The sequence below is a fragment of the Falco rusticolus genome, chromosome 1 (genome assembly GCF_015220075.1).
Source record: "Falco rusticolus isolate bFalRus1 chromosome 1, bFalRus1.pri, whole genome shotgun sequence".
Classification (NCBI taxonomy): Eukaryota; Metazoa; Chordata; class Aves; order Falconiformes; family Falconidae; genus Falco; species Falco rusticolus.
In genome coordinates, this window is record NC_051187.1 from 47,897,769 (window position 1) to 47,925,482 (window position 27,714).

Sequence of the window (27,714 nt, forward strand, 5' to 3'; positions counted from 1 at the left end):
GTGTTGGGAAACAGCTGTACTTGAGTAGGCACCCTTGTACTTGGGGCACAGGAGAGAAGACAGGTTTCAGAAACATTTTGTCTGCCACTTCCAGCACGGTATGAAGCCTGTCAGAGATGAGAGTTGGCCTCGCCTTCTTATGATCTTATGATCAAATCACCTACAGACCAGGGAAGGATTGGTAAGGGAAAGATGCCTGACTACATCCACAACACATCTTGAAACCCCTTTCAAAAGGTTTCACAGTTAATGCTCTCAATGTATCAGCATCAAATCCTTTTCCTTCAGCACCCTATCAAAAGTTCCGAGCAATACCACGCACCATCAATGCAAGGGGATAAACTGGACCCCAACAGTCTACAAAGCAGCACAGGTTCTGGCAGTCAAAACTACATGGAGAAACTATGGGGTCTTTCTCCAAATGATACGTGTTTCCATTTTACTAGGTTTATTGTAAATGTTTTTATAAAACCTATCAGTTGTCATTATCTTTGATAGCACAAGCTAAAACCAGAGTGCATGGTGCCATAACCTTAAGAAACATTTTTGATAGCGAAATGTATGTTAGTAGGAACTAGTGATAATTAATTTCAAGATTCATTAAAAATGTTGACATGAACAATACAGAATTGATAAATTTTTGTTGGATTCTGACGCATGCCTAGAAGGCAACTGTTTTTATGCACAGACTGATTTACATACAGCTTTCCAATTGCATCTTGCAGCGCTGTGTATCCATAGGAAACAAGGTCAAGTCCAAAGGGCATGACAGAGTAATAGACAATCTGAAATACAGAAATGGAATTTTAAAACAGTGTCAGCTGCCATGTAAGCAGTATGTGGCAATAAGGAAAAAAAAAAGTAATAAATCACAGGTATTTCCAGCTTCTAAAAGAGCAGAAAAAAGTTCATTAAAGTTATAATAAGTAGCAGTTTGAAATTGAGCTATTTCCAGTATTCTGAGAATAAAATTTACGGAGAGTTTTAAACACACAGTAGTTCACAAATTAGAGACCTACTAATACAAGACAAAATACATATAGGTCATAAGAATAACCAAACCAAAGGCCCACACAGAACAGAGTCCTGTCTCAGCAGTGGCCAATGGCAGACTCCTGAAGAAGAATATGAGACTACAGCAATCAGGAAATTGTATTTTGCCAGATATCTAGCTGCCTCCCAAAAGTAGCACCTCAAGGGCCTCCTGGACCAGGAGTGATGCTTCAGATTTAAGAGACCTCAACACATTTTTTCCCTCCAAGAAGCTGCTTTGCTTCCAGTTGCTTTCTGGAATCTGTTTAAACTTCGATGATGCACAGGATCCCGCAGCAAGGCATGCCATAGCTAAGCTGCACGCACTCTAATCATCTCCTTTTACCTATCTTGAGCCTGTCTTATAGTTCTTTCCCTGGAAAAGAAGGTGAAAAATGTCTGCCTTGCTTAGCCGTTCTTTATAAAGGATGCTGTTTCATACATTTAATACATCCCATACACCCTCACCTGCCTTCTCGCAGTGGGAAGACCAGAACTGCACCTTGTATTCAAGATGCATGTATAGCATGAATTTATAGTGACATGACATTCTCTTTAATCCCTAACACTTCCCAGAAGTCAATTCACTTTCTCAACCAGTACTGAGCTGTTAGCTGACATTTTCAGAGAACTGGCCGTTATCACCCAAAGGCCATTTTCCTAGCTGGTAATAACCACCTCAAAGCCAATCAGTTCTTCTGTATAATTAAAATATTTTTTCCCACATGTATAACTTTCTGTTATTTACTTTGAATTTCATCTCATACTTTGTCGCCTAGTCATTATTTTGTAATTCTCAGTGTTGTCTCTTATCTTTACTATCCTGAATATTTTGCCATCATCAGAAGTGCCTGTCAATCCACAGGTTTCCAGATGATTTATGTTGAACAGCACAGGACCCAGAAAAATTTTTTCCGTGGGACTCTACTGCTTATTTCCCCTCATGTGAGCACCTTCCTAATTCTCAACTATTTATGCAGGCAAGAGCTTTCTCTCACATGCATTTTGTCATTCATGTAATTTGGTAACCGGAGAGTCTTTCATTTACATGCGATAATATCTCTGTAAACTAATAATACAAGGCAAGCAATTACATATTTTAAGAAACGAAAATCTTAGTAGCATGTCACCAAACCACAGTGCCTCAAAAAACTTAATCTTATCTGCACACGTACCATTTATGAATGCAGTGTATTATTAAAATCATCAGAATATTTTTGGAGGACAACAATAATTTCAAACTATTGAATTTGGTTTTGTTATTCGGAAGTTTTCAGAGAAGATTATTTCGATTATAAACACTTCTATGAGTATTCACTCGATGTTCAAACCTAACCTATTGACTGAAATAAGGTCACTTAGGAATAGATGCAACCTGGAATAATATGTAAAAACAGTTTCAATGTTTAATTTAACATTTTCTATTCCAAATGGGAAGTTTCTCTTATAGCTGAAAGTGATTTCTTAATTTTGAAATACTGATACCTACAGACTTCAAAACTTGCTACAGAAACAACTGAGATCAGAACCAGGACCTTCAGAGTAAGCCAAATGAAATGCTTTGATTGCCCAATATATTTTCTGTTCTGATCACTGTCGGCAAAAGTCTTGTGACTGAGTTTTCTCCTCCTGATTTGGAATGGACAATAAAACCCCCAGACTCTCCCATCTTCTTTCTTATTCTATCCGCTTCTATTCCAGGAGGAAATAGCTCACGTGACCATAATTTCAGAAGTGGTTCCCTCTTAATGGTAATATCGCAGTATATTTGGGTAATCATTTTTCCTGTATCAGGGCAGTATGTTCCAGTTTAAACCAGAAGAAAACTCACTCACCGTTAGGAAATTGAGCATAATCTCTACAAATCATTGTGTTTATAAGCTCTCTAGATCTGTAATTCACTATAAGATCCTTTTTAACCACCCAAATTGCTGTTTTCATTGGATGACTGTTTTTATGGCACGGTGTATATATACCTTTGATAAACCAAGTCAAACCACAAGAAGGTATGCATAATTGCAACGAAATTAAACTATTTTTGGGTCTTCTGGGAAAATCCATATCCAGTAAGGTATAGAACTTAATCAGGATTATATCCCAGTACTTCCACAAAACATTTATATTCAAAAATTTTTTAATTTCTGCCCCTCCCTATATCATTAGTACGTAAACATAATTTTCTTCAGATGACATAGAAATTCAAACGGTGTGCAAATAATATTGTTTTGCCAATGTCTTTACTTCGGATATCTTATCCATTTCATTACGCTTCCAGGAATGTAAGCAATTATCAAAATGGTTTAAACTTTGTTTCTAGTAATACTAATTTACTTAATGTGTTAGCTTAACAAGACATAGAAACATACATACACTTCAAGTACCTGCTGTGCTACCAACTGACATGCTTTAAAATATCTTCATCTGACTTTACACACATTTAATTTATTGTAGTATTGTTTACAAACTGTCATATAAACCTAAGCATTAGTCATACACTGTATTACGTTACTAAGTCTAACACAGCACATATATCTCATATCAAGCAATTTAAAAAAGGAGCAGAAATACATCCATAAAATACCTCATGCTGACTAGGACGTCTCCATCCCGAAATATAAAAAGAAGGATATTTTCTTGTGTGACATCATGGAAGTTAGCATTTTTTTCATTTGCAAAGAATAAGTCCGGCTTCCAAAGACATTTAAACATAGTTGGGTCCACTGTCAGCGTATCTGAACCTCTCCAGTCATTGGGCAGTTTGAGCCTGGGGTCATTCCACTTCTGTCTTAGAAAGATATTGACTCTATAATCCTGATGGGAAGAATAAATAATTATTAGACTAGCCAAAAGTCTAGCCAAAAACCCATGGAGAAAGAAAACAATTCTATCAGACTCCGAAAAGAAAAAAAATTTATGCCCTCATTTTTCTACCACAAAGATAGTAATTGCTATTCAAATAACATAAATCTTAGAGTTTAATAGCCTTTACTACAAATAGGTAATTATGCCTTACTCATCTTTTCAATATAGTAACTTTCTTTAAAAAAAGGACCAAATGGTCTCCCCCAGCACCATTTTTTTTTGCATGCCCTGGATAGCAGCCCCCTGTTTTCTAGGCATGGGGAAAGCAAGCAGCAGGGCAGAGGGAGGCGATAGCTTGGCTCCACTCAATTGCTGCAAGCAGCAGACACGATCTCACTCCTGTCAGGGCATCCTGTGAGTTTAAACTCCAGCTTAATTCCCCATTTGGTTAACTGGCACACTGATGGCAAAACATCACCCTGCAAAAGCGGAAAACGGACCAGGTAGATCACAGATTTTACACTGCACACACAGAATACAGCCTCACACTTTGTAACAGTGATTTGGGACTGTGCTGGTAACTGAGGAAAACCGGTACCAGCTTGCAATACGAGTACTGAAAGAGCATCTAGGAAAGCAGACACAGAATAAGTCTCAAAGAGACAAAAAAAGGCGTTACGCAGAGGAAATTTCCTTCTGGATTCAGCAGGACTCTTGATCAAGGGTGGACAGTAGTAGAGCCATGCACTAATTTTGCCTTTGGCAATTGGAGTAGCATGTGTCTCGGGGCAAAACAATACCCGCACACGTTCTGTCCTTATTGAAAGCTGTGTGCATCCAAAGGAAAAATCTGACCTAGTACGTCAGTTATGATTTTTCAGTCCTACCTCTAAGTCTTTTTTGCTTTTTACATTTACATTTAAGCCAGAGCCTCTTTTTTATGTATAAGTAGGCAGATCATATACAGAAAATGAATAAAGGTGGTGTTTAAATAAAGCACAAAACCAACCCCAAATAAACCAAAATTCTATATGTAAGATAACGTCTGTCTCCAGTCTTCTTAGCTGTCTTCTATGGTGCGTTCTGTTTTTTCACTCACCACAAAGCACCTTGAGGTTAAGGGCTTTCAGAGCAGTGAAAACACTGCTACTGCTTTACATTTATAGCAAAATGCTAGAAATCTGTGAGTGAAGGTCCTCAACATATTTTTGATTTGTCAATGTATTCTGCATACCAAACAAATTTTAGTTATTTTACACATTAATGCATTCTTACACATTTTTCTGTTGATACGTGAGTTCTCTTCTGTCGTACTTACTACATTGTGTACATTTACAGTCCAGAGCAAGTGCCATGTTGAGACAGTCATGTTGACTTCAACAGGATGGAGTGCACTTGGCTAAGACCTCACGCAGAATCATTTACCCTGATGATTTACCCTGGTAATTGGAATACGGGGCCCGCTTTCCTGTGCCCAGTCCACCAGTCAGATCAGCCCCTGTATTTCTTCATGACACTATACTGCCTAATACTTTTCCTTACTGCATTGTAAAGAGGAGCAAAGCATCAAAATGAAGTAGAAAGAACTGAGATGATATTTATTAATATGCATAGTTCTGAGAGACATGTTACTTGTTGGCAGTCCGATTTTGAAAAAATATATGCGGTCTGACTTATTTATACAAAGACCTATATTATCTTGCCAAAGTAAACAAGAAATATAAAATAATTGTTAATATGAAGTGACTTCGTACTGGAAGGTTCTCACAGAAAAGCTTCAGAGCAGGAGGGAATTCAGGTCATTATCTCAGAAAGCATCTTTTCAATTATAAGTATATAATTGAAAATTTACTTTACTTGCTTCTCGCTGAAGATCCCATTCCATATGCACTTCTTGTCTCAGTGAAAACTATTACTTTAAACTATGTGAGATAAATACTGCATACTGTGTGTGCCCACAACCATCACATTATTCATCACACCAAAATTAATTTTCCCATAAACAAAACAGGACGCCCTCACAAAGCCATAGGCAAATGATAACCAGCATCCAACACTTGCCCTCAGCTTACCCATTTAGAAGAAGGAGACGTTTACACCACTGAAAAGCAGAATGCACTGGCAAAATAAGAATTGGAAGTAAAATCAGATGGATGCTGTTTTAATTTCTTTCTTGCTCTATCACAAATGAACTTAAATATAGCAAACAACTGGATGTTGTGATGTCTTAAGAACTTATTTCTGTTCCTATTTAAGTCAATGGAAGACAAATCCCGTTAACCTAAAAGAAGCAGGTTCAGACCTACCGAACTGACAGAGACTTGCGACAGGGGGTACATGGAGAGGAAATCCACCGCATACTTGAGGCAATAAAGAAAATGCACAAGGAAGCCAAGAGGTGTCAGGATACAAAACTGTGGCTAGCCAGACGATGACGTGCAGAAGGGCTGCTTCTTAGAATATGAACTATTACAACACCTGGCAGCAGCATAGACTATGATCTGGTATAAATCTATTTCGAAAGAAGTCTGCGACCAGTCCTGTCAAATTTGGGCAATGAATTTTAAGATTCAGTATGTGCACTACAATTAGGGGCTGAAGAAGTTGTCTGCATGAAGCACATGGTCTTTCTCCTATAAATTTGACAAACATTCTTGAATATTGCAGAATGATTGCCATTCTATAATAAAGGAGAGTCAAATAGAAATTAAAAAGCCTGAAACTAGGGGTGGGGGGTGGAAGAGATATTCATCAGCATTAGAGCTAGGAGGACCTGGCAGGTAAAAAGAATCACAAAAGTATTCTACAGGGCTTTCTTTTCCCATGAAACTCCAACAGAAGGCAAGTTGTTTTCAGGGAGGTTGAAAGGGGAGGCATTCTAAGAAATGTTTCAAATGCAGCCTACTAAACAGTGGGCATGTGGCCAGACAAGCTCCTTTTTACACGAACTGCACTCATACAAAGAAAGGAAGCATGATAGTGCTGTCTTTTGATAAAGTAGAAAATAGCATTTTTAATATTAAAATAATGAAACAGAGTTTTCCTTTATATACATAAATATTAAACAGACCTTTCTGCAAGGTTTTAAAGTAAAGGAAAAAGAGAAAGTGGTGTTTTGCCATTTCAGCCAGCGAAGAAAGATTACGCTGCATGTACAAACCTTGAATATAGATTCTGTAGACAGAGGATCAGATCATCAGCACAGCTAAAATGTTATAGCCCTTTAGGTTTTTATACCAGAAAGGATCCGTCCCTAGGAATCCTTGGCTGGTGATCCAGTCTGTAACAGTTGCTAAATGTGACATAATCACTGTATTATCCCACAAATCTGCAGTCTAAAAAAAACCACCAAAAACTGCAAAAGTAGAAGCAGAGTTAGCATGGGGATCCTAGACAAGTAGTTTAATGAGCTAGAAGAAAACAAATTACAGATTCAAGATAAAGGAAGCTCACGGGAAGGTAGCAGCTCTGGTATAAGTTCTTCTCCATTTTAGCTGTACAAATTCTTACTCTCTCTGTATTTAACTAATTGTTAAATTGTTTAGTTTTTCCAGGTAACTTGTCTGACACATGCGTGAAAAGTCACAATTCTCTTGTGAGCATTCACCAACACAACGTGAAGACTACCCTTTCTAGGCACAGAGCAAACGTTTGCCCTTCAGTTTCTTCACCAGGGACTGACTAAAGCAATACAGGCTTCTGGGCACAGGATCCACGCTATGGATCCTGTCTTGCTTCAAAACAATAATACTTCAAACCTGTCAACTGTTTTCGATGAAGAAATTCCTTTCCCTCTTAAAGCTAAATAGACTCTACTTCAGTGGGACGCAATCTCTGCTCTTTGTTGAGGACGAGCCAGCTGCACAGCTAAGAATGCAATCATCATGGGACCAAAAGGACAGTAAGGAAAAAGTAATTGAAAATAATTTTGTGGGATTCCTGAAATACATGAAGAACCATCAGAACCAGCCACCACGATGTTAAGGCGAGGGACACTGTGGGAGCCTGTTGACTAGTCAGAAGTTCCAGACATTAACCCCAGAGCTGGCTGCTTCTGAGAGTGCTCTAAGAGAGCGATACCTGACAACTTGTCGATGTTGAAATATCTTGCTGAAGATTCTTCCTTCTGATCTCTTTCAACACCCTTCTGAACAGCAGAAGATTAGCATGCTGATCGGCCTTTCCTCACTGGCACTCTACACGTTGGTTTGTTGGGCCTTCTACCACCACCTCACTCCCAGTCACCTGTCACCCACGATTATTCTTGCCCACCCTTCCATCACCCAGAAGAAGGAATCATCCCTTTAGCATGGCTAAAAGAGGATGCTTTACCCCCACAGATATATTTTGCGAAAACCTATAAATTCAGCTATTATAGCCAGAAGTGGCTACAGAACCAAGAATCATCATGAGACTTCATCGACTGAAAGACTCAGAAATACACTATTTCACAAATTTTGGTGTCAGTAATGACACCACTCCAACCAGTTCAGTACCTTCTGGTAACTTTAAAGACAGTCAAGAAATCCATATTCCTCGGTTCACACCAACGCCAGAGGCAGTAGGGATGCAGACAGTGCAGCCAGCCACGCTCCTCTCCAGCACCACGGAACATTTTTCAGCAGTTCCATTGCTGCCTGCAAACGTCTCTCCTTTCTGAATGCAAGAGGCCCCTCATCCTTCACGGACTTGGCATCTCAGCTCCAGGAAACACTTTTTCTGTGATTCCAGAAGCAGAAGTTTCTTTCTAGTCTAAGGGACTCGCTTCTACTGTCTGCTGCATTGCCCAGACCATCTGAAGACAAGTACCAGCCTACCCCCAAGAAAGCAGTGGTTCCTGAATGTCCACAGGACCCAATGCCCACTGCAGCAGGAAAAGTTTCCCAAGTTATATATGGGAGAACAGATTAACCATCTCTTTTGTTAGTGCTTCCAGTGATACATTAAGGCAACCAAGAAGTAATCCAAACTTGACATAAACATGCTGAGCTATCATGGTGATCAGCTGGGTGTATAAATCTAAATGCATAAATTGAAGTAAGGATCATGTCTGAAATTCTGAAATACGGAGGAGAACATGACTTAAAGAACATCCTGGCAAATTTGTAAGTGATCATATCAGAAAATCACAGACAGGCAGGCAAACATTGCTATAGAGAGCGTACTTAATTTTTTTTTGGGGGGGAGAAGCACACCTCTTCTATTCATGTTTTGTTACTATTTTCTGGGTCAATTGTAAAAAAGCCTCTGTAAAAGTCACTTTTTAAGGCATGCAATAAATTTCAGAAACTTGAAAGGGCCATCTGGCCTAATATACCTGCCATCTTAGACACTTATCTCACTCCTACTTTCCTGCTCTTCCTCCCTGCCCCTCTTTAAACTTCAGTCCCCCTTTTGTTTTCAGAAATAAATCTCAAGGTATCTTTGGCACACTTACATTCTTTGTTTCAATGTCACTTCCCACTAATGCCATTAGTTGACTTACTATCATTTGCAATCAAATCTAAATCTTTATTCACTTTTAGTTCCAGAAACAGAAAATTCTGGCCAAGCTGTTCAAAAGCTGTTTCAGCCATCACATATGTTTAACTTTGAGTGGCTCCACAGTCCTAGTGAAATGTCTTTGGGTACCACGTAAGCTGGTTCTGAGTTTTAAGTGGGTGCTTCCACCACCAACAAAAAGTGTTTTATTATTTATCAGCCGTATTATGGTTTATGCTTGTATGCCATTACGAGTAGGAATGCTGCCTTAGTCATAGTATTTTAAAAAAGCAGCCTGATTTTGGGAACTGCATCAATGCTTTGGATGCAGCAGATGACCAGTTATTTCTAACTGGGATGCTCAGGGAGCATCTCAGAACTCCCACCGAGTGCATGCCCTGTCTGTGGTTTCCCACATACTGCCAAGACATGGTCTACCCCTCTTTTTTATAGGAAAGAAAAATTCTGATCGGTTCAGAACACCTTCAACAATTAAATACATTTTTATGGCAATATTTTTAATGGTATTTGTTGGAAATACCATTGCTAAAAAGATCTTCAAGTCCCGAAATAACGGAAAGGGCTTTGCTGAAATGATTTCTTCTTTTGAAATAGATTTTATTTCCTAAAGAAACAAAAAAGTCAAAATCATAATGTACACTATTTGGTGTTGTTATTGACATTTTGAAATTTTCTGACCAAACTGGAAACACACTTTCAGAAACTCCTCAGCTTCTCTCTGTCACACAGTAAATAAACAGGAGTAAAAGTATGATCATTGATGGTGTACTCCTTCACTCCTCCTCCTTCTATCCCTCCATGATTTACTCCTATCCTCAGATCTACATAAAACAGAGAACCCGTATGCTTCAGCCTTATGCATGTCTGTTCTTTTTCTTTCATACAGTCCTGGTATTTTCTTTAGTAATATCCAAAACAACCTACATATTAACTCTCAGGATGATTATTTGATTCATACTACCAAATGTGTTCTTCCCCTGAACTTAATAACTTATGGAAATAAATGTATTTCTTGCATCTTAGAAACCATGGATTTCCTTTCACATACATCAGATTCTAAAAGCTATAAAAATCTGTGGACAAATATAGAGTGAAATAGATTAATAGACTGATGGCATAGAGCACAGTTAGTCTATCCCTAACCCCATTAACTCAGTTCTCAGTATCTACAATTGTAACAATCCTTTCTACTTTATAGTTCATAATCGTCAGCCTGAAATTTAATTTAAGAAGAAAATCTCCACGTGTGCTATGTTAATTTCATTTCAGTCTTACCATAGTTGTCTCTTGAATTGACCCAAAGCTGTTAATGAAGATGTTGACTGCAACATCGACTGGAATTCCTTAAAAAAAAGAAAAAAAAATATTTTGAGTGAACTATACAATCCATTAAAGGCACGTTATCCTTCATTTAAAGCTCCTTTTTACTGGTACCACAATGTGAAATGTTTTTTTATACAGTCATACAACTTTATCTCATCAAGTTAGTATATACACAGTTTTCAAAAGCTGTGGTTTAATCTATATCCATTGAAAGCCAACAGAAATCACAAAAATTCTCAATCTAGTGATAAGAAAACAGAAAGAAAAAAAAAATCCTTAGTCCAGAGTGCCAAGATTAAAGCATTTCACAGATCATAAATCTGAATAATTTTCAAATTCCATGATTTTCTGTTATCACAGAATGCACAGTCCAGTATTACTTTTGCACACAGCATAATGGACAGAGGCAATTCACTTTTCTGGCAGCACATACTTTCAACTGTCAAGGTCATAATGATGATCTATCATCCCAAATTACCCGTTTATGATTTACGATCAGACATTTACTTATATTGTAAGAGGCTACTTTGTGCAAGTTAAGTACATAACCGTAAAGTATGAATACAGTCAGATAAAAACTACTGCATGCAGCTTTCAGCTATCTAGACTCAGTGCAAGAGCGTTGGAAAGCTGCTCCCTTTTACAATGGTTACGAATTTGCCAAGAAAAATTTCTAGAAGCCAGCAGCTGTGAAGATACTAAGACAGCCTGGATTTTTTCCTCTTTTCCACAGCCAGGATTCCTGTAGTTGAAGAGGGATGGTGTGACAGCTGCTACATCTGCCCTCTGTCACCCTGGGGGAACTGATTGGCAGTCATTTAATCTGGTGTTAACAGAGAGTTATCATGAAGCAAGGAGAAGGGGCCTGATGGTTGTGAGAACTAATTATGGTCCGCTAGTTTTATTTAGCACCTATATGTTGAGAGTGTCAGTATGTACACAAGATGCCTGCATCTGATCTCATTTCCACTGTTACAAATACTTCATTTAGTGGGTTTCTTCCTATTTTTAGCAACAAAAGAGGTATAAGAATATATGAAGACTACTTTGACAGAGTAAGCAAATACAGTACAAAGTAATATATGCCTCATCTAACAGTTTGCTTCTCTGCATGAAATATTTTGGTGTACAGTTAATACATAAATTCAAACTTGTTCTCTTGGTTCATGAGAAAATGACTAAGACGAAATTTCGCTTTTTCCAGTTAAACCAGTTTGTGGTGGGTTTTTTAAAATCAGACTAGCTAAGTGTGACACTTTTGGTTATGCAATAGACATACTACCTTATTTAATGCCCGACGTGTGACAGAGCACCCATGACATCACTAGTAGTCAGGAGCATGCTTTCTCTTCCAGATTTAAATAGGAAGTACCGTCCAAGAAACTCACTGATGTGTGAGGAATGTTTTAACGTGGGCAAACCACTTGTCAGAAAATGTTTTTTTTTCTTCCACCTCCTTGTAAGTTAACATTACATGTCCTCCCTTTTCCTTCCATCTTAATTCTTACCAGACTGCCAGCAGGGTTATCAAAAATATAAAGAAATCTGCAACATGCTTTGTGATTTCAAGCTGATCATGCTGAAGAACAGGTAGAGCAGGGGCTGGACATTTATTCTTTGTGACAAGGTTCAGTGCTGAAAACATAAATATGATTCTACAGAGAATATGAAAGAAGTGGGACACTTGCTGAAACTGAGATTAATACATTTACAAAACTTAAACAGAACATCTGAAAATGGTCTCTTCAAAAGCACAATAAAGTTTATAGATTTCCAAATTTCTCATACTATTGATATGCATGTTAAAATACAGAATCACAGAACTGTCCAGGTTGGAAGGGACCTTCAAAGGTCATCTAGTCCAACTCTGCTACAATGAGCGGGGACATCTTCAACAAGGTATCTTTTAATGTACACATAATTACATGTAAGTTTTAAAATGAAAGACTTTATTTACATCAGTTATGTCTGTTATATAATGAAATTGTCTATGTCTTTTTCCAGCAGGGAAATAATTTAATTCCTGGAAGGTGTAACTTACAGCTGTATGAGTTGTTAGAGGTTTTGCAGAGAATATTTATTCCAACCTTTTCTGCACATGTAAGGAAATCATGTTTGCCTACATGGAAGATTCCTACATCATCTGATACAAGGGAGATATTTAAAGGCAGAGAACGCATTTGAAATCCCAAAGTATATAAGCTGTATTACTAACGTATCTTTAAGGGATTTTAATAGCTGTATGGTTTCTAAGCAGTGATACTGCTGATCCCAATTTTTATAAAGTCACCTTGAAGGATGTCTGCAGAGAATTTTGATGTTTTAGAATACTGTGAAGCAGAGATACTACTAAAGTCTAACGAGAATGTAGGGATAAAAAGACATTTAAAATTTTTATTCTAAAAGTTCTATTCTACTTTTAAAAAGCTTTTATAAAATAATAGTAATAATAATAAAGCATCACATATTGTTATGATGATGAACTCCTAACATGTTACCTTGCAGCTCAAAAGGGTAAATGCTTTCTGCAGTTTCATGCTATCTAGGAAATTTTCCATTAAAAAAAAAAAACAAAACAAACAAAAAACCAAAAAAACCCCAAAACCTAAAATTTAGGTTGTGAATATTATCTTTACATAAATTTTCTGTGTGTGCAAACAACAACAGTTAAATTCCAAAGACTGAAAAAAAAGGCTGGGATATCTGACAAACCTTTGAAATTAGGCCTTATCCTGGGATCGTAACTGAGCAACAGCCGATTCAAGATATTGCTGGTAGAGTTTGCAGGTACTCTTGCAAGGTCTTCAGCTGATTGCTGGCTGTAAGAAAAAAAGTGCATTAGTTACTATTAAGATAGAAACAACTGTGTACTTAAACTTGTCATTTTAAAGACATGCCAGACATGCCATTTCATGAGCAAAATATCTTCGGTATTTTCAGGTTCCACGCTATACAGTCTTCCTTTCCTTGTGATGTTGCAGTGTTTTCCAAGAAACTATAACAAATGCGAATGGTCTCCTAAAGCTTATCTGTAAATCTGGAAATAAACAGCAATTCACTAATTGTTCCCTTCCCTCCTAACAAAATATCCAGAGGGAGATGATTTCTTCAGCAGCAGAAGGCAGCCACCCGAACTATTTTGAGTGACTGTCAGCTTAGGAACATAAATAAACTGACGGGCACTTTGTAGGTGCCAATCCATGCCGAGGTTTTTGGCAGCCTCCTCTCCGCCAATGCCAGCACCAGCTATTCCACCCAGCGCCGGAGCCACTGCATAATCTCACGGTCAAGTGCTAATTACAGCTTTATTACAGAAAGCCAGGCCTTGGACTCTCCTTTGCTTTTGCAGGGGGAATTTAAATACCTCCATTTGCCCTGCTGTTACTGTGCTGAGGGTTAAACTAAAATAATCGCTAAAACTAAAAAGAGCCTGTGACAGGTAAGCGTAGGTACAAGAGTAACGTGAAACTGAGTGTAATAAAAAGCAATAAGGGTGCATCAGTCCCCACCCTAGGTACTCCAAGCACCTAGCAGGCTGATAATGTCACGTAAATAAATTTGTATGTTGCTTGTAGAACCTGTTCAGTAATGTTTTCCAGTCTTGTAAACACTTTTCCACCCATTTTATAGTGACTACTCTGCTGACTTTGTCATTATAATTTAGTAACCAAGATGCCATGGAGAAATAAGACAAACACCCTACAGAGGCATAAGTTATATGCATCAACACTACTACCTCTAGCAAACAAATGTATGAACATATTTTTTAAAATGATCCAGCTCATTTCCTGTATGTTTTCCATAATCAGTATCAGCTGCTGTTGCCTCCTTTACCTTGTTTAATTTCTTTTTTTCATTATTCTTTCCCGTATCAAAGTCAGCTTGACAGACCTATGAGTTATTCTTTATAACATCTTGGTTCACTGCTAGTTTTCTTCTCAGTTTTCAGTTTCCTTCATGTCCTCTGGGACTCTCCCAAAGGCTTTTGGCCAGTTTAAAAAAAAAACAAAGTTGCATGAATGTACCAGACCTCCTGATTTTAATTCCTGTTCAGCATCTTCCTTACTGACTGCTGGGAAAATAATTAATTAATAAATAACTGCCACCATTGCATGATATCACTGTAAAATGTCACTGCATGGTATCACTGAAAAATGGGTATGAGACCAGATCCTAGCCCTTGCACAGCTTTTATGAATAACCCCACCTTTAACATCAACTGTTTTAACTCAAACCATGAAGGAAAAAACAGGAGCAAATGAGCAAGATCTGCTGACTTGGTAGCACTTACTAGGCCTTCACAAGGAGATTTAATCTCCTCATTTAACAGCTAAAATATTTATAAGTAAAACTATGAATTAAATATTTATTTAATAATCCCTATTATTAAAACCACGTAACCATTTATAATAATGTAACTGTATTTTATTCTATCATAGTCTCTTTGATACTCTGTGAGCATTTTATCCTTCAGAAAAAAATAAATCATATTTCTGTCTTCCCTATTGTATTCCAGGTATTTCTGAAACCTAAAGCTGCATATCTGTTTACTTATTTGCTTGATGTTATACATGCTGGACAAAAGCATGCCTGAACTCAGCTACAACAGTAAATAACATCTCAACCCTCCCTGAAATTTCAGACTACTTACTACTCATCAGCAGCACTAGTGTGAATTCTGAAGGCTACCAAAAGATGTAGCTACCAAAATGTTTGTATGCAGGAGCATAGCTTAAACCACAGCACACAAGATGAGAAGAAAATGTGGAGCAACATTAAGCGGCTGCAGTACGTAATTCCTCACCCATCTCTTGCAAAGGCACTAAAACCTCTGCGACATTTAAGAGCCACACAGGCAAACAACTTGTTCTATCACAACTCATCCAGAGGTAAATGGTCCCCTAATAAAACAAGGATTTTTTTTACTTTTAGTAAGATATGTTAACTTCCACTAGCATGTCCTTCTTCTGTCTACCATAAACCTCTGCCAATTTAATATTAGAGTGATTAAATAGCAATAAGTGTTCTAACCCCTTCAAATAATTGATAAATTCACCTCCAAAAAATTATCCCTGGGTTGTGTTTATAGCTTTTTATATTTGACTTTGATCTGTATCATCATGCTAAAGAACTAATTTATTTCCTGAACTGGTCAGGCAGTTGGACTAGATGATCACCGTAGGTCCCTTCCAACTGAAATGTTCTGTTCAATTCTGTTCTTTTTCTGTAGTTTTGAGCTCTGTGTTCAGTTTTCAGTGATGACCTTTACCAATGAACAGGTTGCTACAGAAGTATCAAAACCACTTTTGTATGCTTTTTTTTTTTTCAGTTACCATGACATGGACAATTGGAAAACAAAGTAAAACTTTTAAGATTATTTTCCATCTCATAGCAGAAACGAGACAGAAAAGAATGTTCATTTACTATGACAAAGGCAGGCAAATACTCTGTACACTGTATTATAGCTGATACAAAAAGGTTCATGGCATTGCTTCCTTGCAAGTTGCACATCTTAACATCTCAAACATCTACATCAGATGCCTACAGGTATAATATTTATAAAACAAGGGTCTCCTTAACACACACCATAGGATTTCTTTCTAAACCATACAAGCCCAGTATTAATGAAATAGCAAAACAAAGCCAAACAACTAATGCACAAGATTAAATCCTACTTTTTTTAATTTCTGCTATGGATTATACAAAGAAGTTCATTAAATAGTGATGATGGTAATCTGAACCACACAGGATAACATGAACACATAAATTAAATACAGATGCTTGTAAAATGCAATGAGGAAAAGAGGAAAGAGTCTGAAAAATTAAATGAGTAAGCATCAAAAGAAAGCCAAATACAGTTGACAGGTTTATTTGTCTCTTCAAGTAAGAGGAAAAAGGCGGTAGTTTTGTGAGATCTGAGTTGCACTGCAGAAGTATGTTAATACAAATATCTGTTCAGGCTGTTTGTTCAAAGGTCATCCATGAATTAGGCAAAGGAGATTTACTGCACTGGGCAGATGGTGATGGGAAGAACGGGTGGCAGCACTGCTTTCTGGTAAAGAACAACACAATCACATCTTCTGCAAGTTGTTGGATAGTGTTTTGAACTTACACAAGTGTAATGTGCACACGTTTATCCTCATTTATATAAGAACTAAGTGAAATGCAACAGCTGTTGTTTTGAGTTTGGAGAAGATATACAGAGAGTCAGTAACTGCTGTTTTTTAAAGGTGACTTTGAATTTCAAAGAATTTGAAAGTGGTTAAAATAGCTACTGGAAAAAAAAGCTCTGCTGAGTATCAGTTATATATTATTCACTGTGATCTTTTACAGCATGCTGACATTGAACTGCCATCACTGAATAGCATTCATGTGACATCATTACAAGGACTGGATTGTCTTCAGAGACCCTTGCTGATCAAAAGGCCTAAATTTCAACTGCAAATCAATAAATCATATCTGTAGCTTTTGCTGAGTTAAGAGGTTACGCCACTTTCAGAGTGATGAACAGAATGACTTAATGAGTTAGGTGCTTGGAGAAAGAGTTTGGGACTATTTGTGCCACTAAGATATTTACCTAAAACCACTACCACTGTGCTCAACTGGCCATTCTGGAATGAATTAATGGTAGGGAAATGTATAGACTACATAAAATAAAAAGCATTTGAGCTCAGGTCTCCTTTCCTGACAAGAACAGTACATGGATTTGCTGCAGGCTGTCTGATTCCCACATAACAACACTCACACCAAGTGAGAAGTTACTTACCACTTTTTCTTATTCAACCTACAACTTTCACACTCGTGAAAAGCTGACAACTAGCCTAAAATGCCCCTTAGATCTCCACCAGTTGCAGAAAGCCTTGTAATTTTAATACATTAATTTCAGCTTGCATCAAATGTACGCAGAACTGCTGGAAAGCATTAGGAAGTGGAAACGCAGTAGAAGCCTTCACAGTAATCAACAAGTTCTACACAAGATACGGTAAATAAAAAAGGGTAAGGCAACAGAAGCCTTACAGTTGCTATAAAGGGAATTTAAAAGCAAGTAACAGTAAAGCTAGAAATTGCCTTATCCAGAATTTTGCCTAAATGACAATTTTGGAAAAAAGAAAACCAAACTCAAAAACCACAACATAAAAACCCCAAACCCAAAGTATGATTTCTCTTTTTCTGCAAAAAAACCCAAACAGTATTCTCAGAAGTGTTCTCACTTCTGCAAAGTGTCCTTAAAAGCCCAAAAGAAAACAAAGTACAGTTAGTCTTTTCGCATAACATCTCTGTGTGATATGACTGGCCTCTCTCTCGTCTTTGGGAGGCTACTTCTGGTATCACTGATGAATAAAAGAATTACTTTAAATACCGTATTTCACAGGATATGCAGTAATCTCAGCATATCAGCAGATATCTTCCTCTTCCAATGCAGCTCTACACATTTTATCTCTGCCTTTGAAAAAACGTGATTAAGATTTTCAACTGATGGCAATGGATATTTATTTTCATAATTCACTAATCAAAATCCAGAATTTTAGATAAGCAGGTATACATGGCAAAAGGAAGCATACATTACACTTGGTTTTAAAAGTATATAGCTTCATACTGTTCATGTTAAGCAAAACTGTCAGAAGACATTATAGCTCTACAGGTTACCATGACGTGTAGTCTCTCAGAGCTCACTGAAGTTACAAGTCCTTATGACACACAGTGCTAAAGGCAGATGACTGGAGAACAAAATATAAACAATATTCTACACAAGTGGGAAGCAGAAACTTTGCTGTTGTATTAATTCACCTGCAGCCCTGATTACTAGTCTTAAGATCCCGTTATGCTGAAGCATCTCTAATTTTAGAAGAGAACACATATGTACTTTTTACTTATGGCGTGACAATCAGGAAAAAAAAATACAAAGCACATCTCACGGACGTATTCGCAACCATCTTATAGTACACTGCAGCCCAGACAGTCAGGTAGCATGCTTGTTCTATTGCTGGCATTTGCTTAGAGTGCACAGCTTGGGTAATCTATCATTAAGCTTTGCTTTGCATAGTTCTAAATTACTGTCTGACAGACACAGAATCATAGACTGGTTTGGAAGGGACCTTAAAGATAATGTAGTTCCAGTCCCCCTGCCACAAGCACCTTCCATTGGACTAGGTTGCTCCAAGCCCCATCCAGCTTGGCCTTTGAACACTTCCAGGGATGGGGCACCAACTTCTCCAGGCAACCTGTTCAGTGTCAGATAAAAGTATGTATTCTGATTCACACTGTTATCTCCAGCAAAATTCCCTATATAATGCTGAAAAAACAGATTTTAGTACAGTTTATCTACTTTATGTGATGGAAACTGACATTTTAGTCATATAACATGGCAGTGCGTATCTGAGAATGGTAAAACTAAGTTCTGGGAAACAGAGTATGTGTTACCCCACCATGTATTGTAAGTACAGTTTCCCTGATATGAACTATCAGTGTTCTGATTTGCAGAAATTTGATTTTCTGAATATAACTACTCAAAGCATAAAACTGGGTTAATACAAAGCAATGAGATACGATATAACCCTTCTGAGTGATCTCTACAATCTCTAGGATGCTTAACAGCTACCTTTCCAAACCATACCAGGTAACGTCTCTATTACTAGGAAGAATAACTACAGTGCCTCCGATGCAAAGTGTATCACTCCAATTACATTAAAACTATGGAACTCTGAGTAACTGTTTATGTGTCTTCACAAATGCAGTTGACAGCTAAAGACTTAAAATTAGACACGTAACTTCAGTACCTAAATGTGGAAGTAACGCAGTGTGGTAAACAAAGAGAAAGAAAGGTTCCTTCATAGCAGAATTTGAAAGAGAAACCCAGATTGGGCACCCTGAATTGTGGGGTGGACACCTTAAGGAGTGTTTATGTGGTAATCTGAAGTGCATTGTTATTCCCTAAGTTTGAGAAAAGCCAGTTGATTCATCTGCCCACCACAGAGATGACAGCCCCCAAACCAATAGAACCTATTTAGGATGGTGCCTTCATCCAGCCTGACCAGTACTGCTCCCAGCAAGCCCACAACAATGCTTCAATTTCTTAAAATTAGCCTCTTTGCTCCTAGCTGAGGCATCTCTGCATCCTACTAGTGTCACCACCTAAGTGACCCTTGTGCTTAATGGGTATCCTGTTGTGTCCTGGTACCACACACAGACACAAAACATGATCAGCATTCACATGTTTAAGCAGAACTACAGATATTTTAAAAATAATTTATCCACATCACTTCCTTGTCCTAGTCTTTCTTCCACATGTGGTAAGCACTGTGACAGCACATGGATCTTGGTAAAATCTAACCACCTATACGGTGGTTTAAGTGGAGATATATTTTATACAATTTTTCTTTAAAGATCCATTCTGTGGATCTGAGAACCGAATTTAGACCTATGGTTTTCCTTGGGTTTAGGTTTAGGGGGGTGTCATTTAACCTGTAGATCCAAGTTTTTTTCTCAGTCTGGAGGGTGTATACGTAATACAAAGTCTTGAACCTTTGCGCACACTTGTAGTGTCTCATAACTACAGTGTTCAGAATGGAGTAAATGTGGCTCACAAAGGAAGAATTACTGAACAAGAACCAGCCTGCCACAATTAATTACTGTCTTACAAGAGAAGTTAGGTTTTGCTTATATAGCTTTACCTCTTACTCCCTAGCACGTATCACTCTGAAAACAAATTCCCAAACCTTCTGGAATGTGGCCCTATCTGTCCAGGATCACAGCCTTCCACGAGAATTACATGCTACAGAATAATTAAACCATTGACCAACTGCTGTTACTATGGGGCAAAAGAATTTTTATAGGAAGCAGACCTGGGCTTTGCAATGTACTTATCTTCAGAATGACTGTGAGATGTAACTTGCCTCCACAGCCAAATTCAGGCTTTTCTTTCAACTTCATTCCATCTTCTCCCACAAACTGTATCAACCCTCCCATCATACCTACAAATGAAAATGTTCACAGACTATCAACAGTGTCTTCTACAAGATGGGAATGAAGCCAGAGATGATTCCACTTTCCCGCCGTTTACATTTCAGGGACGATCACATACTACAGATAGAGAGGCCATGTACACCCAAAATGCCTCAAACAGTTTAAAAAAGTCCTTGTTCAGAAGAAGGTGGAGAGCATGGAAGATCCAAGATACACTTTGAACTTCCACTTTAGTCTTTATGGGAAGATTGTGCCAGAAGCTGAAAGTTAACGAGGAGAAATTTCAGGACGGACTTTCACACAACTCTTAGGTTTAAAACACATCAAAGGCTTTTTTCTCTAGTTCCACTGTCTGTTGTTGTTATTTTTTAAAAGGCGGCATTTGTTGAACCTTGGCATCTGTGACCTTCCTAAGCTTCTGCCCTGGCAGATGGCACAAGTCATGTTTTATGGAGGGCTTAGAGGGCCATTTCACCGTTTCTGAAGTAGCTGATACGTTGTATTGAACACAAGCCAAAATATGATCCGTGCTCCTGCTTCGTGAGTAAAGAAGTCTCTATAGATAGCACACAGTATTTAGTTAATCATCCACAGGGATATAAATCTTCACATGGACAAATGCATAACCATGAGGAGCACTGTCCTGACATCCAGACAAAAGAACGTGACTGAGGTTACGCTCTTAGCACTGCTGGAGCATCAGGGACGCTGTGGGATCCTTCCGAACAGCGTGCAAGCCAACAGCTGAGTCACACTAAAACTATAATTAACAGGGATAACTGTGATTACGAGCGCAGTTGTAACTGATTTTCTTATCTGCTCTTTGACACTCTTACATCTCTATGCCTCCTATAACATTGCCACCAACAAACTTCGCTTTCCTTATGATGTCATTTGTCCACAGATCCTGCACGTAGCTTTGAGTAGAGACCTCCTGGGTGACTAAGGATTGGGGGGTAACAGCAGCAGCTCAAATATCATAAAATAACTGAAGTATTTATTATGACATAATAAAAGGGAAAAAAAAATATTTCAGCAGTGCTCTTAGAAAAAAAGTCACAGCTGCGCAGTACGTTTACCAAACTCAGGTATTAGGAGAAATTTTGAAGAAGTTAATAGGAATTAAGTAACAGAGGTAATACAGCTGATGGGTAGTCTTTGATCAAGAAACAGATCTAGCGACTAAATCCATCTGTAGCTATATCAAAATCATCTGTATTCAGTATAGTGAATTTCAAAATAACCTTTGTAAACAGAAGACTGTAATACACAAATTTCTTTTTTTTTTTTCTTGAAGAGGTGGACCTGTTTCTTTTGGGGTTTTCTGGTTTTTGTTTGTTTGGTTTGGTTTTTTTTAATATATTTTCTATGGAGATGAAAGGCAAGAGTTTTGTTCCACTAAAGCTTTTATTTTACTGCACTATGCATCTGTGGAAGCCAGTTTCTCAGATTTATGCTGCAGAACTCCCTATTATAGGATTTTAGGCCTAATATATCAATTTCTTTGTTAATCAACAATCAGGAATCAGACACAAGTATAATTACTCTGTCTCATTTGGAAAGCCTGAGGTAAAAAGAAAACTGATCTAAATGTAAGGTGTGAAATCTTACAGCTGTTCTGATCAAGCATTAAATCAAAATAAGAACCAAGTGATTAAGCATCAGCTTCACAAAACCCATCGACAGAAAAGCTGGGAGAAACAGTTTCAGAAACAAATGAAGACAGTCAATCAAGCCACTATCACACAATGCATGGAGAAGTAGAGCAAACCCTCTTGTGATTATTCGTAATGCTGTAAGATATAAAATAGAATTTTCTTAATTGAAGGAAGGAAATATCTGTTTATGAGACAATAATGAACTTTTAATGGGGTTTCTAATCAGCTTGTTTTCAGCTTATTCTAATAGTAGCTAATTTCATGCCAGAGGGATGCATTTGGCAAAAGGCTTGTGTTGTGGAGAGCCATAAAAGGAAAAGTTCAAGTATGCTCAGTTTTCATACAAACAAATGGATGGTTATAAGACTGGCCTGGGACTTCAGCATGCATTTCTTGACATCAAACCAAGAAACTCAGGCAGTAACATCACATTCAGTATAAATCTTTGCTGGAAAATAATTTGCATACATCTGAATTTCATTATAAAGTTTGTAAAGAGAAGACTGTTCCTTATATAATTACTAGCGGGGTTTTTTGTTCTCTTGAGGAGGTAAAATTTAGCTTTTCACATGTTATAAGGAAACAAAAGGCAATAATTTGTTACAATTAAGCTTTAAATTCTATTGCACCAATAACCTATGCAAATTAAAGACAGATTAAGATTTTAACTTATAAATACATGCTTTCATTAGGAATTTGTACCATTCAATTTTAAAAACTATGCACAATCCTACGTATTTTCTTTAAAAAAAGATACAGTGCATTCTTCTAAAAGATTTCCTTCGTACTTTACTAGCAATTTTTTATTCAAACACTTCCTTTGGTACTATTTTTGGTCAACCCTTACAGTGTCACTTAATTCCCACTCCACCGCTTTGTGGTCTGGTTTATATCTGAGGAAAGATTCCTTATTTTCTTTTCACAGGAAAAAAATTATTAAGAGCAGGCAGCCTTTTTTATAATGCAGAGTGCCACCAAGTCAAAAAGTTTGTGAAAGATTATTCAAAAAGCGATGATGATTGAAAGTTTGCCATCAGTAGCCCGAGTTAAGAGGACATTAGATAATTTCTCTGCAAGGCAGGACTGACTTTCATTGCTCATTCACATGAGAGGTCTTCTAGATGCCAACCACAGAAAACCAGCAGTCCTGCAACCCCGCTGCTACAAGTGGCTGTCTCTCAAGCTGTGAACTTCAGCCAAGTAAGAAATAGACAACTTGTTCATTATTCAGAAAATCCAACAGGGTTTATTGCTACTGCAATTAATTCTAGCTAGCAACACTGTACACATGATACATCAGACAAATACTGGATTCCACTAGCAAATCTGTGGAAAGCTTCAACTGGCTGGAATGCAAAAATATCACTTTGAAAATTATATCATTTATTCAATGCTTTTCAAGTATGTTGGTGACAAATGAGTTCATATTTAATGGTTGTAATGTCAACTGGTATCATAAAGAACAGGGTACCAAGAAATACTGTGCTTAAGAGAAAAACAAACAAAAAACCAAATCCACCCACTTATCTAGATAAAATGACATCAGTGTTTTGAATTTTAATTAAGGCCAAGTCAAGAACTGCTGGCTGCTTTGACAAGACCAAGGAAGATCAAGATTCAGTTCCCAGCTGTGTAACCCACTTTCTGGGGACTTTCATCCTGATGCCTGTCCTGGCAATCACAACATTTCTCTCCTGGCTAAAAATCCTCATGTTTTTTTAGCTCAGACCAAAGGCTCCAGTCAGAGCTCAGCTTAACGATTCAAAGGGGAAAGAATGGGCAGGGGTCATTTCAGATGAGCCACGATCATATTTGAGACTTGTATCTTACTGTATTCAAATCCAAAGATACATAACTTTTTAGGTTTGACATTAAAAAAAAAAAAAAAAAAAGAATGGGAAGATTTACCATATGTAGAAACTCTAGAAACTTCGAGTTACAAATAAACATCACTGTCCATATTTGAACAGTGGAAACTTGAAAAGGTATTATTCAAACATTGCTTCCATCTGGTTATTCTACTTTTTTATTTATTTATGTGGAAGAAGTCTATTAATGTTAAATAGTCAGTCTCACCTTCCAGTCTTCTTTTATGGTCAAAGAAAAGATGTGTTTTAAATTTGTCTAAACAATTTTATCATCATTTCAGACATAGTGCTTTTCCACACTTATTGGCAACCCATTATATGCATTCAATCTTTTCCTCAGATGTTTACACCATAACACCAAGAAGATGAGCAAGACTGGCCAAGAAAATGCCAAAAAAGGCACTCACAAATAAAACTTCTGCATTGTCCTATGGATCACAACTTCAAACATGGTAGGCGTTAGAAAGAGGAAGTATTTTTAACATCAAATAATCATGGGTGTCCAGAATTTGTTCTCTATTCAGCTGAGCAATCGCAGATTTTAATTTCTGTATTGTTACAGACAGCTTATTATTCCATAAGGGCACGCTTTATAGCAACAATCAATCCACCTCCATAAAAGTTATAGCACTGTAATCATCGATGGAAGATGCTGAGGACCTTAGTTCTGTTCAACAGGCAATACGAATAGGCACAGGACAATCCTCCTCTTTAAGAACTAAGCTAACCAGAAACTGCACTTCAGCACGACTGCTTTGCATCCTCCTTGCTTTTCTCAGTATACCTGCAACACACCACCAAGCAGCACAGCACTGCAGGACCACATCACTCCTTCCACATAAAGAGCAAGACACTGGACTGGAATCCCCCCCAGAGAATGAAACTATTTACCATGGCTTAGATTTTTCCTTTCATTAAAGCAGCGGACCTGCTACAGAAGAAACAGTCATTGACAGAACTTAGCTATGATGCTGCTTAAACCCTCTTCCTCCATTTCTCACCCCAAATCCCATTCTTTCAGCAGAATGCATCACCTTCTACTTCAATTGCCACATAATTTCCACTGTTAAAAATATGGCAGGATTGCCATCATATAAAAGAATAAAAGAAACAAGGCACGTACGATGGACATAGATACTGCTTCTTTTTCCCCTTTCCTTTCTTTGAAGACTTCTCTTTGGAATAGACGTCTTCAACCCATAAGGAGAACGAGATGAAAAAGAAAACTGCTAGTAAGAACCTCATCTTGAGGATTAAGCTTCAGAGAAACCTCCAGTCTGTGGCAAAAGAAAAGAAAGAGGTTTATGTTAGTAGGGCTAGATACGGCTAATGGGAACACGTACCTACAAAACGTAAACAACTGTTTATTATGCTGTTGTTTTGTTGTTGGTTTTTTTTAAAAGTTTGATCTTAACTGCCTTGGAAGAAATTCTGTTGAGGTGTGCCTCTGATATGGAAAAAACTTAGAGGTGATTTCCTGAAGAGTGAAGTAGCTTTGCAAAGTTAGGAAACTGAGACTGAGGAACAGATTTAAGTGCAATTTTGCTCCAGTGTGTTTAAGAAACAAACGTGACATCCTTCAAAGTCTGCCTAACTCAAAGTCCTCAGAAACCTGGAATGAGAATTAATCACCAAAACCATCATGTATTGGATGCACTAAACGTGGTTAAATGTGACCCCCCGTCCAGCTAGCAAGCCCTCTGTGGCCTCGAACAGAGAAAGCAGCATCCGTTCCCATGCTAGCTACGAGAAGGGGTTGCAGATTCAGTTTTATTGCGCAGAACTGAAACACAAATTACTGTTTCGCATGAAGTTTTCCAGCTGTGGAGCCCGCACGGGCAGGGCCTTGCCAAGATGACTAGACACAACCCGTTACACCACCTGCGGTTCAGTGTTCTGCCCTCGCAGGGGGCCGAGGTGCACACCCCGCACCCCGGGGTTCCCCGTGCCTCGCCCACCCCCCCCCGGTCATCCCCGCACCCCGCGGGCCAGGAGACACCTCGCAGGTGCCTCAGCACCAGCTGCCTTTCACACTACTGTTGAAATCGCTTTTAATTCCTCCCAAGGAGCGGCGGATGCCTCTCTCACCCTCCCTGCACCGTCGGGATGCTTCAGGCCCCCCGGGAACCGCAGCCCCCCCCGCCCGGTACCGCCGCCCCTACCCCGGCCCGGCCTCCCCGGCCCGTCCGAAGCCTCCCACCGGCCCCCGCAGCGAGCGGCCTCCGCGCTGCCGGCGCACCGGAGGGGCAGCGGACTGAGCGATCGGCGGGGCCCGGCATGGCCCGCTCCTCCCGCGGCGGCGGGACGGGCCCCGCGCTGCCCTCGGGGCAGCAGCCCGAGCCCCGCCGCCCGCCCGGCCCCGCCGCGGCCCGGCCCCGCCGCCGCTGGCCGAGGTGCTGACGGGGCCCGGCGGCTCCTCGCTCCGCTGCCGCCGCCCCTTCCCCCGCCGCCCCACCGCGGGCTCGGGCCCCGCACGCACGGGCGGCCCCGCCGACGCCACCGCCGCGGCCCGCACCGCCGGCGCCCGGCGCCTACCGCCAGCTCCGCCGCGCACCGCCCCCGCGACCAGGGCCGGCGGCGAGCGGGCACCCGGCGGCGGGGCACGCCGCGGCCCGGTGGGCGCGCCAGCGCGGCTGCCCCGGCGGCGGAGCGAGCCCCTACCTCCGACGGTGCCCTCCGCGCCCACGGAGCATGTGCGGTAGCCGCGGCGCGGCGCGACGCTCTCCCAGTGAGCATGTCCTGGCCGCCCGCCCACACACGGGCGCTGGGCGAGCGGCGGCGGGAGGGCGGGGGCGGGGGGGGGGGAGGGCAGCTCCGCCCCTGGGGGCGGGGCAACGGCAGGGGCGGGGGTCGCGTTCCCCGGCCTGTGGCGGAGCAGGGCGCGTTCCGCGGTGCCCAGCGTATCTGACAGAGCTGTGCGGGGCAAGCCAGTGTTAGCGGGGAGGGTGGGATGGGCAGGAGCAGGGTGAGCGCAAGGTGGGGTGCGATGCTGCGCGGGCTGTATGTACCTGTATATATCTATATGTACGTGTTTAGCCAGCAGTTAAACGGCAGGCCGTCCCTGAGAACAAACTAGGAGGTTTGTTTGGGGGATAGACATGCGTCCTTGTTGCAAAGGGTGTTGGCTTTCCAGTTGCTTTCCACTAGACTTTAGCTGCGTTATGAAGAGACCTAACGGAAGGGAAATTCCATACATACAATCCTTTCTGGAGTTTCTGGTATCTCAAGCTTATAGAAATACAGGTACTTGCTGGACTTCTTGCTTACAGCAGCTATTTGGCCCAAGTTTTGGAAATGGACAGACATCATTATAAAGCCGAGTAGTCGCAGGTTAGCAAATACCCACCCTCCCATTTTAGTTGACCACCCCCCACATGCCTCACACTCTTTTTAGTGACCAAGTCACTGAAAATCAAGACCATTTCGAAGGCTTCTTTATCTTCCAGCCTGTTTCCCATCACTCCTAGTACACGCTTCAGAGCTTCAGTCTGCAGCAGGATAGAAGAGCAGCACCACCGGGAGAATACCTTTTATTCTTCAGAATGGATCCAACGATTAAGTGTAAT

At 39.6% G+C, this 27,714-nt stretch overlaps 1 protein-coding gene across 3 annotated transcripts in view; it reads right to left on the bottom strand.

The window, feature by feature from the left end:
• GLRB (glycine receptor beta) overlaps positions 1-26,926 on the bottom strand; it is a 52,055-nt gene extending 25,129 nt beyond the window's left edge. For 2 of the 3 annotated variants that reach the window (XM_037378015.1, XM_037377994.1), the window contains exons 1-6: positions 26,810-26,926; positions 25,272-25,425; positions 13,372-13,478; positions 10,612-10,679; positions 3,614-3,843; positions 703-785 (exon numbers count right to left, since the gene is read on the bottom strand). In XM_037378015.1, the coding sequence (XP_037233912.1) occupies positions 703-785; positions 3,614-3,843; positions 10,612-10,679; positions 13,372-13,478; positions 25,272-25,393 (610 nt within the window). In that variant the 5' untranslated portion in view covers positions 25,394-25,425; positions 26,810-26,926. The other variant, XM_037378004.1, reaches the window with a different exon arrangement.
• Positions 26,927-27,714: the final 788 nt, after the last annotated feature.